The sequence below is a fragment of the Hoplias malabaricus genome, chromosome 17 (genome assembly GCF_029633855.1).
Source record: "Hoplias malabaricus isolate fHopMal1 chromosome 17, fHopMal1.hap1, whole genome shotgun sequence".
Lineage (NCBI taxonomy): Eukaryota > Metazoa > Chordata > Actinopteri > Characiformes > Erythrinidae > Hoplias > Hoplias malabaricus.
Genome location: NC_089816.1, coordinates 4,752,257 through 4,766,730, shown reverse-complemented (window position 1 = coordinate 4,766,730; position 14,474 = coordinate 4,752,257). Strand labels below are relative to the sequence as shown.

The 14,474-nt window shown below is 38.3% G+C and overlaps 1 protein-coding gene across 2 annotated transcripts; it reads right to left on the bottom strand.

Moving 5' to 3' along the window:
* Positions 1-1,973: 1,973 nt before the first annotated feature.
* p2ry4 (pyrimidinergic receptor P2Y4) lies at positions 1,974-13,419 on the bottom strand. Of its 2 annotated transcripts, XR_010795940.1 has the most exons (3): positions 13,183-13,419; positions 9,462-11,428; positions 1,974-1,999 (listed from the first exon to the last, which is right to left on the bottom strand). XR_010795940.1 is itself a non-coding variant. In XM_066649129.1 (2 exons), the coding sequence occupies exon 2, from the start codon at positions 11,419-11,421 to the stop codon at positions 10,312-10,314; it is 1,110 nt and encodes a 369-aa protein (XP_066505226.1). In that variant the 5' UTR covers positions 11,422-11,428; positions 13,183-13,419; the 3' UTR covers positions 7,245-10,311. The 2 variants fall into 2 exon arrangements, 1 of the variants encoding a protein (XP_066505226.1); XM_066649129.1 differs by lacking the exon at positions 1,974-1,999 and having other exon boundaries at positions 7,245-11,428.
* Between the last annotated feature and the right edge of the window lie 1,055 nt (positions 13,420-14,474).

Below are 14,474 nucleotides of genomic sequence, written 5' to 3'. Positions count from 1 at the left end.
ACCAGACCAATAGAATGGCATGTTATGGAGCAGCTACACATGATCCCCAGATCACAATGCTAAATGCCAGTCATGGGCTAGAGGCGTATAAAGCCTCCTAGTGTTATGCTGTAGAGTGATGGACCTGTGTGGAACTCAAGTGATGAAGCACCACCCAGTAGTTATGGAACTTGTTCCAGGTGTGTCTGGATCCAGAGCTAGTCTTTCAACATCCAAAAACTTGACTTCATTAAGGCTGTTTTGGATGATCTGCCATTTTTTAAACAAAATGGTTGGACAATGTAAAACCTTCCTAGAAGAGTACTAGCTGCTACTGTGGCAAAGGGAATAAACTTCTTAACAATATTCTTCATGTAAGAATATAAACTGCCCTGACTATATGAGTAAATACCTTTAGAAGAGCAGGTAATAACCTCTGAGTGAGCTGTGTCTTTCTCGCTTTCTCAGACAAGCGTGGTTTCATATGAAACTGGATGTTTGTGTCTGTTATTAGAGGCTAATATGGTGTAATCCCCACTATCACTCTCACCTCTTCGCTGGCACCTCTGTTGTGGCATGGCCGTTGGCGCAGACGCAGACCTGGGCCCGGGCGACCGTCTGATAATTGAATGAGTGATTATCCATCCCATTAATATACAATGATACAGAGCATGCGGCCATATGTCTGGAATATTAATGAGAAGCTGCAGGGGGGTTGATAAGAGGGGACCAGTGCTGCTTCTGTATAGGGGTTAAAACAATTTGCCCTGGGTGGGATGACTGGGGCAATTTGTCGTGGGCTAATCCCCCCCATAAGCCCTTGCTGCCTTGTGTGGTCACCAGCGTCACAACTCACACAGTGCCCTCGGGCTTCCGGCATCTTCAAAACACCAGAGCTCAAAACACAAAAACTCCTGTCAGTTACCAGACATTGCTCTGGTTCCTTCCCACAGTCCAAAAACACACGTTGGTAGGTGGATTGGCGACTCTACCAAATTGTTCTTTAAAAGTTCTATATGGAAATGTTTTTTTCTGGGGGACATTAGGAGTTAAATATTTCTGGATGTCTGCTAACTCATTCATTTCACTCATTCATTCATTGTCCGTAACTCTTATCCAATTCAGGGTCGCGGGGGGTCCAGAGCCTACCTGGAATCATTGGGCGCAAGGCGGGAATACACCCTGGAGGGGGCGCCAGTCCTTCACAGGGCAACACACACTCACACACTCACACATACACTTTTTTTAAGATTAGGTAAAAAAAACCTTAGCCATCTTGTCATTTTCATTAATTTAATATTAAATAATTATTTAATTAGGTGTAACTGGCAGAAAGAAGATATGGTTCCAAAACCTTGATATAATGTGGAGGGATTTGTATTTATTCTTTTTTTAATCACTGTTTGATAGGAACATTTTGTCTGGTTCTAATGCGGTAATAATGTGTTACTTACAAGAAAATATGATTTATTTACATTCTAAAAATATTTGCATAACTTGTGAATGCATTAAGCATCTCTTATAGACTCTCAATTAAAATGGTTAAATAGAGGGTTAAACAGAATATTAAAAAGTTCTCTCTCTCTCCAAGAACTACTCTGACTAACCCCTAAGAACAGCGAATTCTGTTGCACACAGGAGAACCCCAAGAATGTGGAGATACTTAAGATTACTTAAGATAGGAAGATGCTTGCCATATTTCCAGATATTCCCCAAACATTCGGGTCAGGAGCATGTAAAACACTGATGGACCCGAATCTCCATGCAAATCAATATGTAACGTCTATTAGCATCAGAAAGCAATATTTCCTATTTTTCCCCTGCAATAATTGTGCATGGTGCAGCAAAGTACCTTATCATAGGTTTGTCAGAGAGAGAGAAAGCCTGGTTTCCATGGCAACAGTGAAAGCCATTGGTTTCCTTTTCAGACGGATAATGAACTTCTCTCCTCTTTATGTCACTCTTCCACTCCACTCGCAGCTTCTCAGATTAAAGTCCACATGTCCTTGAAAGTGCCTGTCTATTCCAGAATGTGACAAACAACAGAGCAGAGAGAAACCATGAGCGCAAAGTCAGTGGACATTCCTCACCACAGCAGATTATCACCACCACAGCGCCTTCAACAGCATCACATATCCCGCTGAATTACTAATAAAAACACTGTGAAATTTAAAAGTCACATGAGGTGGTGAGCGCAAACGTGGCACCACAGGGAAATGATATAAAAGTACGTATAAAAAAAGAATTATAATATAATTAAAAGACAGAATGCGTAGAATATTAAACACTCTAATATTATGTTTACGGAAGTTACACTAATAAATGAGGTAAGACGAGATCATCCATATGATGCACACTAAAGGCATAAACATTAAAAATATCGAAATAATTGCAGAGAAAATGTCTGCAAATGTTACACACAATGAAGTGCATGAATTCGTAATATTGCTACGATAACAATATATTATATGTAAAATAATGTCAAACAACTGTATTTTATTAGGAGTTTAATTAGCTATAAACATTCTGACATTTATTTACATACGGAACATATTACTGCTCAATAATTTCAATTGGGGGTTTAATTTGAAACGTCATTTACTGGGCTTTACATCTTAAGCCCTATGCAACACAACTGCACAAATAAAACATTACAAAATAAAAGCTTAATCTGAATCAACACCACGTTACACCATTTTGTTTAGGTTTACAAATATTTCACAATTAACCTAAAATTAAAACAGGAAGTCTCATGAGTGAAGAACCTTATGTGCTAGTTCTGCTCATTTGCTCAGTCTTAACAGTGGAGATAATCAGTTTCTCACCATCGGCATTAAGCGTTTAAATAAAAAATACTGCATAATACAGTAATACATTCTTTAATGACTAATTTGTTTTAAATAAACAACATGTTTACACTTCCAGTATATGCCACTATCAAACTAAAGAGAATGTTTTATTTTTTTATTTCCCTTTTACTCGTTTGAAACGTAGATGTTATTTAAGCTCTAGCTCTATTTCCTGTTCAGATAAAAACACATCTGTAATCCCTTTAACACAGTATTTAGTTATTTTTTATCTAAAAGTAATCCTTTGAGAACAAGTAAGGAATGAATCTGTGTTATAACCAAAGCAAACAAATATATTTAGACTCTTTATCTTTCTGATAAAACCAGCCTCAGCGCTAATTCACTTTAAATGTAATGTGTAAATTCAACATAAAGATACCAAAGGAATAAAAAGCCAAAAGCCAAACCTGGGCCATCTGTGTATGTATCATCCGTGATGTTCTTTTTTTCTTTTTTTGACGCCCACATATACATAGGTTGTGTATCATGCAATATTTCTTTTAAAAAATGCAGCCTAGATTAACACTTCAGGGTATATTTGTGGGGGTAAACTGCTGTAGTATGAATACGGTAAAACCCCTACTGTCTGCATGAATAGGGGTGAATGTGGTACATGTGGAAGTATACGTTTTAATCATGTTGTTTTTGCTGGTGGTGGTTTTTTATTTTTTATGATAATGGGTGGATAGGAGGTAAAATAATCATTGCGTTTGATTTTACTTCGGATTTTGGTTTTTCTTTTCTCTATCATTTTATCTGACCTGGCCGACTGAAATATGGGCACTCTCTCACTCACACACACACACACACACACACATACATACATACATATATATATATATATATATATATATATATATATATACAGCATGCAAGTTACTTAAATTAGTATGTGAATCAAAGGTAACCAATCAAAGCTAATCCGTGCTTCTATATTCAGAGCAAAAAAGGTTTCTATGTCAATGTGTAAAAGTCCAGGTCACAAAGCATGACAGAAACATACTGAATATTTACAGTGTATCAAAATCTTATATATAATATAATATATAATCTTATTTAGTGATATATATATATATATATATATTTAGGTACAAGAAACAATCCTGAATTATTACTACACTTCTTTTTAACAGCTAAACCACTTAAAATGATGAGTTTCTGATTTTAATTATGGATCTCCATCATCCAAAGACATGCATTTTTGGACAAACCATTTAACATACCTGCAGTTTTCGAAGCTAATTTTTGCAAGGTAGCTATTTGAGATTGGCCATCAGTGACAGACACACACACACACACACACACACACACACACCCTGGCTTATTCCTGATATTAGTACCTTGTGGAGAGGGGAGGGGGTGGGTGGAATCAAATCAAGTATCTGCAATTTATTATAGCTCTCAAACCTCTATTAAACAAAAAAAATACATTTTATTTTGCGTTTTTTAAAGACATTTCAAATGTGATGCCTGCAGCACACTCAGATAAAATGGGACAGGGAAAAAACAACAGTAAAATTAATAAATAAATGAAAGAAAATGGACGTTCAAATTACACTTTCCAAACATTTGTCTATAAACAAGGAACCATAAGATGTTCTGTTTACAAGCAGACCATTGCTTACTAATTTAGTGATCTGTTGCCCATTAACTGAGTTCATTTTATTTTAACACTAAACCACTTACAAGTCTTTGGAATGTGTTGCTGGCATCAAATTAATTACAAAAAAAACAACAGTATTGTCTTTGTGTTATTTTTAAAAAAATAGGGTTTAAATGATCACCAACACTGCATTATATTTTTATTACCAGCATTTGTGGTAATGGGGTGTGTAATTACAAAATATATGCGCTGTGATTGGCTAATGTACTTCTGAGTATTATGTATATTTCATCTAATCCTTTGTTCCTCTTTTGTATGTTAAATTCTAATTTACTTCCATGTTCACCTTGGTCTTGAAATAAATAAAACCATCCAAACACTTGCACTCACTTCCCCATTCGTCCTCATCCCACGCACTCCAAATGTGACATAAACATTTATGTAAGGGTTGAATGTAAATGACTACAAAGTAATAAGACAACAATGTCACTGTTGTTATAAGAATATTTGGTGGCATTACTTTTTAAAGTAGTTATGAACATGTGTTTAAAAGCATTATTTCTTTCCCTACACATTTTGCTGTTTAATTTGGAAAGTACTATAAGCAGCTGAGAAAATCTATTCAATCCTTTATTCATTACTATGCACTAAAGACCCAATTACCACCATTTGAGCAAGTAAAACTACAAAGGAGTTAAACTCAACTTTGACATGTGCCACTAAACCTCCTTTTAAAATACAGAAATAGTGTCTGACATATACAGTTAGGTTTGGAGAAGAGATTCCAAATCAAAATCAAAGATTTATAAAGATTCGGTGACAAATTAATGTTGTATGTAATGCTTTGAAATGTTGAAAAAGTTATTGATTTTAATTGTGTCCTACATCTCTATCATATGCAGGTTAAAGGACACGTAGGCACTTGTTTGAGGCTCCCAACAATAATACTGTCATGTCCCAGTGCTGTCAAATATTCAGAAACCAAATCAATCCTTCGCACATCTTCCTCTGCTCAGAGAAATCAATTCATATCATCCAGAGCCCAGCTCCCATTCACACTGACCTATGCCTTACAAATGAGGATTAGAAAGGTTACTTATTTCAAGACCTTATGGGAAATTAGTCTTTGCTGACAGTTTGTTAGATTTTTTTTTTCTCCTTCCTCCTCTTTATTCCTAGATATCTTGTATTTTGTGTCTCACAGCATTGATTTCTCTTTCATTTCAGTCAATGTTACCGTCCTTGGGCGCCAAGGCTTGCTTCAAAAGGAAGGCAGGATGAGAGAGTGTGGGTAGATGGAGAAAGGACAGTGAGAGAGAGAGAGAGAGAGAGACATAGGAAGGTGTGAGGTGAGGCTAATCAAAACAGTAGAAATAGCAACTCTCTCATCACCCGTCTTCTTGAACAATGCTGCTTCAGTTACATAGTATTCAAGCTGTCAGACACAGTCACAAAATGCATACACACAAGGGACAGTAACCAGGTTGTAGCATTTCAGCACCAAAAGTTTGTTTGAATGTCTGTTGCTGTGGCTCTAATATAGTTCAACATTTTGGGGTGTGTTGGTGGCTGTATGCTAAATCATTTCTGCAATTTTACAGTGTATTTCTGTTTAGAAATCCCTACAGAAGTAAAACGAGAAAAAAATTAACATTACTACTAATTCCACAACTTTAAAACTATATATATATATATAATTAAATCAAATTAAATCTTTACCGCATCATTTCAACACAGCAGCTGTCCTTCACATTGTGTAAAGGTTTCACGATGAATGAAAGGCTGCAAAGTTACTTGGAATAAAGTTATTTTACACGGACTTCCAGTGAAGTTAAGTTTTTTTCTCTTGCCCTGTAAAGATACTTTTTTGGGAGATGCTTGTTGTTCATTGGACAGCGGTGATATGTAAACCCTGACTGGCAGCTCAGTGTCAGCAGTAAGCGTTATAAATGGTTAAGACCCAGTTCACCCTGGAAACACAAACACAGCTTCAGTTGTATTTTATAGATATGATGTTTACATTAATTTTTGCCTCACATAAAGCCAATGAAATCTTTACACACCTGCTCCCAATATACACTGCCTTGTTTGAATCATTCTTTTATACTCACCTCAAAAGAAAATTGGAGACAACCAAATATGGACTCTCATCAATTACAAAAAAATAGCTAAAAATCTAAATTCTTTTCACGGTCTGAATGAGTAGTCTTTAGTAACATCTTTCCAATATTTCAGCCTTTTCTGACAGCTTGCCGAATATAACTAATATACAATACGTTACAATTCTTACTTCACACATACGCTATTTTTGTTTCTTCAAGTAACAACTTTTAGATATGTCTTAGTGTAGTGTTTATAAAAACGATAATTCTATATCACATTAGCCCATAATCAGAGGTGGAAATTTGGTTTGAAATAGTCCATAGAGTCAGAACTGTTTACTGTGGTAGTCTAAATAATACCTCCAAAAGCAACCGTAAGGAATGTTACTAAAATAAAAGGTTATATCTGTGCTGAGATTTATGACTTGTATAAGACCCTGACCTAAATCAGTTGATTATATTTACTAGACGCAAATGTTCATATTTTCATATTTTACTATGATCAATGTTGGCGCCCCCTCCAGGGTGTGTTCCCGCCTTGTGCTCAGTGATTCCGAGTAGTCTCCGGACCCAGCGTGACCCTGAACTGGATAAGAGGTTACAGACAATGAATGAATGTTGCAATAAAAAGTTCCAATAAACGGAAATATAGAAAAATGAGCAGACTACTACTAACAAAACCACCATAGAACAACTTTATTTACATCTCAATTAATAAATTATGCAGAAATTTTGAAAAATAGGTGAAATTAAAAAAATTATAGCAAAATACGTTACCAATCGATTTATTGGTATAAATTTATACCACATTAGTTTCATAGGAGTTACTGAATAAGTCTTAAGATTAATAACTGGGTAATAATCCTTTATTAATGGGGCTCAATTATAAAACAAATATCAGCACCTTCACTTACACTAGTAATGATCTGAAGCTCATTAATCATTGTGTGACCCTATATATCAACATTTTACAGTAAATTAACACTAAAGTACAGCTTACAATAACTTTATTTCAGTTAATCAGCCTTCTCAATACGCCACTGAATCAAGGGCGAGTTTATGAATATGCATATTAAGTCTGTATGGATGTACGCATGAGTATTGTATCCAGACCTTGGCTGGTTCGATTAAATTTGTCTCAGAACATCGATGAATGTGTCCACACTATAATGTGCCACATGAATACCCTTTTCCTGTCATTCTTTAACTCTCCCTGACCCCAAAGCCTCTCTTTTCTCCCACTTTACAAAAGCAACAGTCAACAGGTCTATTTATCACAGTCATGGTGATTAGGCAAAGAGCTTCAGCAGTTGAGAGTTTAGTTGATTTTCATATATTTAAAAGATGGCAATAAGGACATCTACTGGTCAGAACAGGAATTAAATTGTTTCCAGATCCAGGGGCAACAATAACATACCAGGTCAATCAAACATGCTGAGTAACAGAGATCAGGGGTAGAACATACACACATTCAAATCAGCCCTAATATAAAATCGGTATAAAAAATGACTGGTTCCTTTCAGTACTTTTAGAGATATATGATCAAATATATACAAATGTTAATTTGTTAAACAACAAGCTGAAAACAAGAGACACGGCTGAATCACAGAAATTGTTCCTACAACATACATCCAAACAAACATTCATTTTAGAATAAAATGAGGGATTTGCTTTATAATACTTTAAAAATGTGAAACATGCTATTTCTCAGAACCTTTGCTAAAGTGCATAAAATTGAGCTTTATAAAGAAACTTTTCGTCAATCTAGACTGGGTTTACCAAACAGATTCATGGTATTAAGATTGTTGTTAACTGGTAGAACTAGCATCACATTAAACATCAGTTAAGACCATCCTAACAGTACAAAGCTTTCAGGAAACGGGGCTCAGATTAAAAACAGCTTGGTTTTCTGCCTAATGAAAATCCTTTAAGGCAAAAGTAAACATTAACTCATGATAAATTATCTCATTTGAAATCTCCTGGACATTCTCTAGTAACAACAGTCAAATGCTAGTTATCTCATTTCCCTCCGTCTCCTTCTCTGCTCATGGGACTCCCATAGATCATCTCACACACATTTCTTGGGACTCCATAGCACCCACCCCTACCAACACACTGCTGCCTGGATAAACAAACACATGTAGCAGGTTGTCCAGCTAGAAATGTTCATTCATTCATTCATTATCTGTAAGCGCTTATCCACTTCAGGGTTGTGGTGGGTCCAGCGCCTACCTGGAATCATTGGGCGCAAGGCGGGAATACACCCCGGAGGGGGCGCCAGTCCTTCACAGGGCAATACCGACACACACTCACACCTACGGACACTTTGGAGTCACCAATCCACCTACCAACGTGTGTTTTTAGACTGTGAAAGGAAACCGGAGCACCCGGAGGAAACCCACGCTGACACAGAGAGAACACACCAACTCCTCACAGACAGTCAACCGGAGCGGGACTCGAACCCACAACCTCCAGGTCCCTGGAGCTGTGTGACTGCAAAACTACCTGCTGCGCCACCGTGCCGCCCCTCTCATAAATATTATGATCTAAAAAAAGTAGTATCTAGATGTAAAACTGAAATAACTAAGAAGTAAATATCTATTCAGAAACTTTCATTTAAAAAAGGTTTCAGTTTTTACTGGGAAAAAAACATATTCCCACCCACAGATACACACACTGCATGTACTGCAGCACATCAATAGTATATTTATGTAAATATAATACATAATTCCTGAAAATAGTTATTACATACACTGGCTGATCACAGGACATTCTCAATATTCCTTCACATTAAAATACAAGAAAACTGGCAAATTCACCAATATGTTGTTTTTGTCGTCAGTGTTCCTCTTTAAATGGGTGCATTAGTGGGAGCTGATAAAAAGGAAAGATAAGTGTGAAAGCCCTCTTGTGCTTTTTCTAACTAACCTTCCTCCACCCACTTTTCCTGCAGACAGGACTCCTCTGCTGAAGGACGAAAACAGCTGGAGCCTGGATGTGCCAGGTCTGATCTCTGAGGAACAGTTCAGTTTCTGTTGATGTACACATTCTGCTTCACAACAGATCACCTCCTCTCTCAATACCCTTCCATCCTCACTCTCTTCAACAGCATTTAGGCCATCATTCTAATGCAAATCCATTTAAGTCTGTCCGATGTCTCCTCTGATCCCCCGTGGGATCGCTGGAATGGCCTGGTTTAAGCTCTACCTTTGAGAAAGAAAAAAAAAAGATAGAAAGAAAATAGGCAAAGGAGGATTTTCCTTATGTGTGCTTTAGGAAATAAACTTCGAAACACTCATTTTGTGAGCATTCCTCCAAGGCCAAAGTAAAAGGCTGAGGTTTTGGTTTACTTATGTTGTTGTGGTTTCCCTGGTCTCCTTGTCTGCTCCTTACAAATGTTGAACACTAGAGAGTAAATGCAGTGAATAACTAACACAGTATCTGAAATAACGAGCTCCAGAATCCCTGCTCTAGATTATAACAGCAATCATGAGACTGCCTGGGACATTCATATGGAGTGTATACAGCAATCTGCTTAAAACCACATCACCCCCACAAAAGATCTTTCATCCAACACTTGGTGTTTACATTCAGAGGATTGTTTTAGCTGATGGTGAACATATGCAGCATTAAAGCTATACATAAGTGTTCCTGTGCCTACACTCTCCAGATCCTGTGAGGCATTCTTTCTTTAGATGTATCTCGGTAAATGCATTCTTTCACAACAACAAAAGAGTCACGGTGAAATTCCTTTTGCTGTAAGTCCATAGCTTGGCCCTTAGCGATCAGACACACTACTGCCCCGATCATCTGGACTCTTACACACCAAGGCAAGGTCATTCTTCTTGGCAAGAGGGGGCTGCAGATATTCACCAGATCTGCCAACATTTGGGTGCCGGGTGAATGCTCTGAGAAGCCTGGCGCGGTAGTGATCCCCTGCTAGGAAGTAAAGGATGGGGTCCAGGCAGCTGTTAACACTGGCGAGTGGACGTGTGATTTTATACATGAAGTTGATTATGTTCAGAAACCAACAGTCAGCTTCTAACACACGGTAAGTGTAGTAGAGGGTGCGTGTGATGTGGAACGGGACAAAGCAGATAGCAAACACAGTCAGCACTATAATAATTAGTTTAATGGACTTCCTTCTGGAGGAACTGCGCCCTTGTCCAGCAGAAAGACCCTGTCTTGGTTGACACAGAGCCCTTGCCATCAGGTAGTAGCACACCATGATGACCATGAACGGCAGACCAAAAAGGAGCACCATCACCACAGAGCTGTATGTGACGTAGTTCTCAAAATCGTCTGGGCTGCTGGTGTCATGGCACAGCGTGTCATTGTCCCGCTGCGTGGTGGTGACGAATATGAGGTTGGGCACCAGGCAGGCGGTGACTGTGGCCCACACCATGGCACATACCACATGTGCATGGCGAGGTTTCACCAGTGTGAGCGAGCGGATTGGATGGCAGATGCCCAGGTATCTATGCACACTGATGCAGGTGAGGAAGAGGATGCTGCAGTAAAGGTTTGCATAAAATAGAAAGCGGACGATCTTGCAAATGGCCACGCCAAAAGGCCAGTGGCTACGGTTGGCATAGTAGTAAATCAGAGTGGGCAGAGACAGGACGTAAAGGGTGTCCGACAGCGCTAAGTGGAACATGTACACCGTGCTGGGGTTCCAGGGTCGCATCTTGGTCAGGAACATCCAGAGGGCCACAGAGTTGAGCACCAAGCCCAGCACACACACCAGCGAATATGAGACAGGCAGCAGGATGTACTTGAACTCCTCGTCAAAGCGGCAGCTTTTGTTCCCATCAGTAAAGTCCACTGGTGCTGTAGTGGTGAAAGTGACAGAGGTGTTTCCGGAGAACGGCTGGAGTGATGCAGGCATCTTTCAGCTGAAAAGAGACAGACTTATAAGGTCAATATTCACAAAGCAAAATAACAGAAATAATCACTTAAAGTGAAAGGATTCATAGGTGGTACTATATAATAGGGTACTGAGAACAAAAAATGCTAATTAACCAAATTAAAAATGTTATCAAAATTAAAAGAAAATTAAAAAAAACTATATTGCCCACTACTATACAGCTAGCATGTTAGCTTTAGTGCAACAGATTACACTCATTTTAATAAAGGTCCTGCTAGTATAGTGTAGTTACTCAATACTTAACAGAAACTGACTGATCAATAAGTCTTAACGCCTGATTAATAAGACTGTACTTCCTGATGTAACAGAAATCTGCACTTCCTTTGCTTCTCTGATACAGAGAACGTCAACAAATAAGTCAACCATGAGTATTATAATGTAAAATACACTAACAGTGATACCTAAACCCTCCAAATAGTTTACAATATCATTTTGCCCTGCTACAGGGGTTTTTATCTTTCATCTTTTGTGTACATATACCTTTTTGAGTTCTTTCTAGCTGTGTAAAAAAAAGCACTGTCCTGGGGCGATATCTGAGGAGGATTGTACATGTCCAAAAGTTTCAACCCTTTTTTTAATCATCACCACAAACAAACATGGGGCACTCTACTACACGTGAGCCTAAGTTCACTATGCACAGTGCCAAATGTGGGCTGGGAAGGTATTAAGCCCTCTGTATTGTGCTTTGGAGCAGTGGAACTGCATTCTCTGGAGTGGTGACTGAGCACCATCGAATAGCTTTAGGGTTAAGTGGAAGTGGATATTGCAAATCAGAAATAATGCACTTGTGGCTGCCATTAACGTCTGATGGAATTGTTTCAATATCCCAATGTTGCATGTAAACTAGGTATTTTCTATTCGTAGTGTACATCAAAACAAGTTTGTGTTCTCATACAGGCTACTGCGTTTTGAGTTCAGAACCAATATTTTCACCTTCAACAACTCTCTTTCACTTTAGTTTAGGACCTAAATTACAAATTGTTTATTCTACAATTACAGCGATTACAGGCTAAATTTAACTAGGTACCAGAGAGAGAACCCTTTGTTAAAGAAAAAGTTAAACGAGGAGGTACCTTACGAGTTCTGCATGATCACATTGGCAAGACAAACAAAAGTAACTGAGAGTGGTTTGCTGTGAAATTCTCCATTCTAGAGAAACACACAGTGGAGGACATAGGAACCAGACGTCAGCTTCTAGAGCCACTCATAGAAAGTTATCACTTGAACTTACACTGGATGCACTCTGGTGCAAGAGAGATGTTTAAGAATGTTTTAATTTATTTATTGAGGGAATAAACAATTAAGCAGTCCATATAAAAATATATAAGGACACCTGCAGGCTTAGTTCTGTTCGTATTAGAATCAATATAAAGCCCCCAGAAGGGAGACATTCTGAATGAATCAGTTTTAAAGTCGCAGTTATTAATCCTTTAACGTCCTTAGGGATTGATGATTCTTGCCAGACGTGTTGCAACTCTTACAAAACTAGAAACTTCTCGTGTAATTCGTGTTTCTGAGGAACACTGAAAGCTACAGTGAGAACATGAGGGCTGCCTCGTATCGTGTAGACAATTCCGCCGATTTTTAGCGTTTACAGGAGTAAACAGGAGTCTGTAACTAAACTTAAACAACACAGCGCACTTTTAAATGTGCCAATTCTGTTCTTTACTAGACCAGGACCGACAAAAAAACAACACTAGTGTGACACAAATGTTCACTCACCGTTTGAACAGGGTCGAACCTCCTCAGTGTCTGAAGGTTATTATTCAGGAGAAAGGTTGTACGTTACATTTCTCTCAGCGCCCTTTATTCAGTTTCAGTTTAATGTGTCGCCATTCCAGCCGTTTGAGAAAGAAGTGACCACAGAGACCGAACGTGTTTGAGTGTGCGAATGCGTGTGAAAGTGATAGCGATAGGGCGATAGGTGCCCCCGCCCACAAAGGCACAGAAAGCCCCTTATATGACCACAGTAATTACAACTCTCACATTCAGCCTTGTGCTAATTAAAATAGCTTACTATACATAAGTCCATACATAGCTGAAAGGTCTAAGGACCGCGTTAAACGCGTTTAAACAGCGACACTTGTGCTGAACAACGCCTAGGAACGTGGCCCAAGTTTCTCACGTCTTTCAATAAACGTTTATTGCCATTGTTAATATCAAACTCAAGAGATTACCAAACATATGATAGGATAGAAATTGGTTTCTGAGGTAACCTAAAGGAGTATAAAATAAATAAAAACTATTCCCCTACCATAGACTTGCCTTTCCGAAGTTTGGCCTAATTAAACTTTGTGAAATGATATCAGGGGTGTTCCTATAATCCCATAATTCAAGTTACTTTCAAAAAAAACCATGAAAACCAGGACTACTAAGGTCAGAGAAAACATAAAACAAATGCCAATTTGGTGAAAACTTGGACACGAAACCTCTTCGTGCTTAGGGTGACCAGATCTGAGATGGTGAAAAAGAGACACATCTCCGGGGGGTGTAGACTGACCAATTAAATGTTTACAGAGAAGGTTATCGACCAATAACGGTAGCTCTACAGTCAGACCGTCCAATCAGTAGATTTTAGGCTACTTCACCACGCCCCCTTCTCACTCAAGCGAACCAATCGGAGTAGGGGAGGGCGGGACTAGTTTGTGAAGGAAACTTCTCGAAGTTCTATGTAAGCTCTAGAAAAACAAAATCCCGGACGTTTGTGAAATTCCGCCCGGACATTTTTTTAAGTTTAAAAAAGAAGACGTGTCCGGGGAAAAGAGGACGTCTGGTTACCGTATTGGTGCACAATCTTTTTAAATTAAAAAATATCTGCAAGTAAATAGCAAAACAAATTCACATTCGTCAGGGAACACATCCATAGTAATTTCATTTAGTAATGTTTTGTGGTGGTGTTTACAGACACTAAATGCAGTAGCTGTTTTAGCACAGTTTAACAATCCTTACTCCTCAGAATAGAGCATTTCAAACCGTTCTAAAATTATTCAGGCGTTAGTGATTCCTTGCAGGAG

Excerpts from the sequence above, each read along its gene's own strand:
- p2ry4 (XM_066649129.1), bottom strand. The coding sequence starts at position 11,421 with ATGCCTGCATCACTCCAGCCGTTCTCCGGAAACACCTCTGTCACTTTC.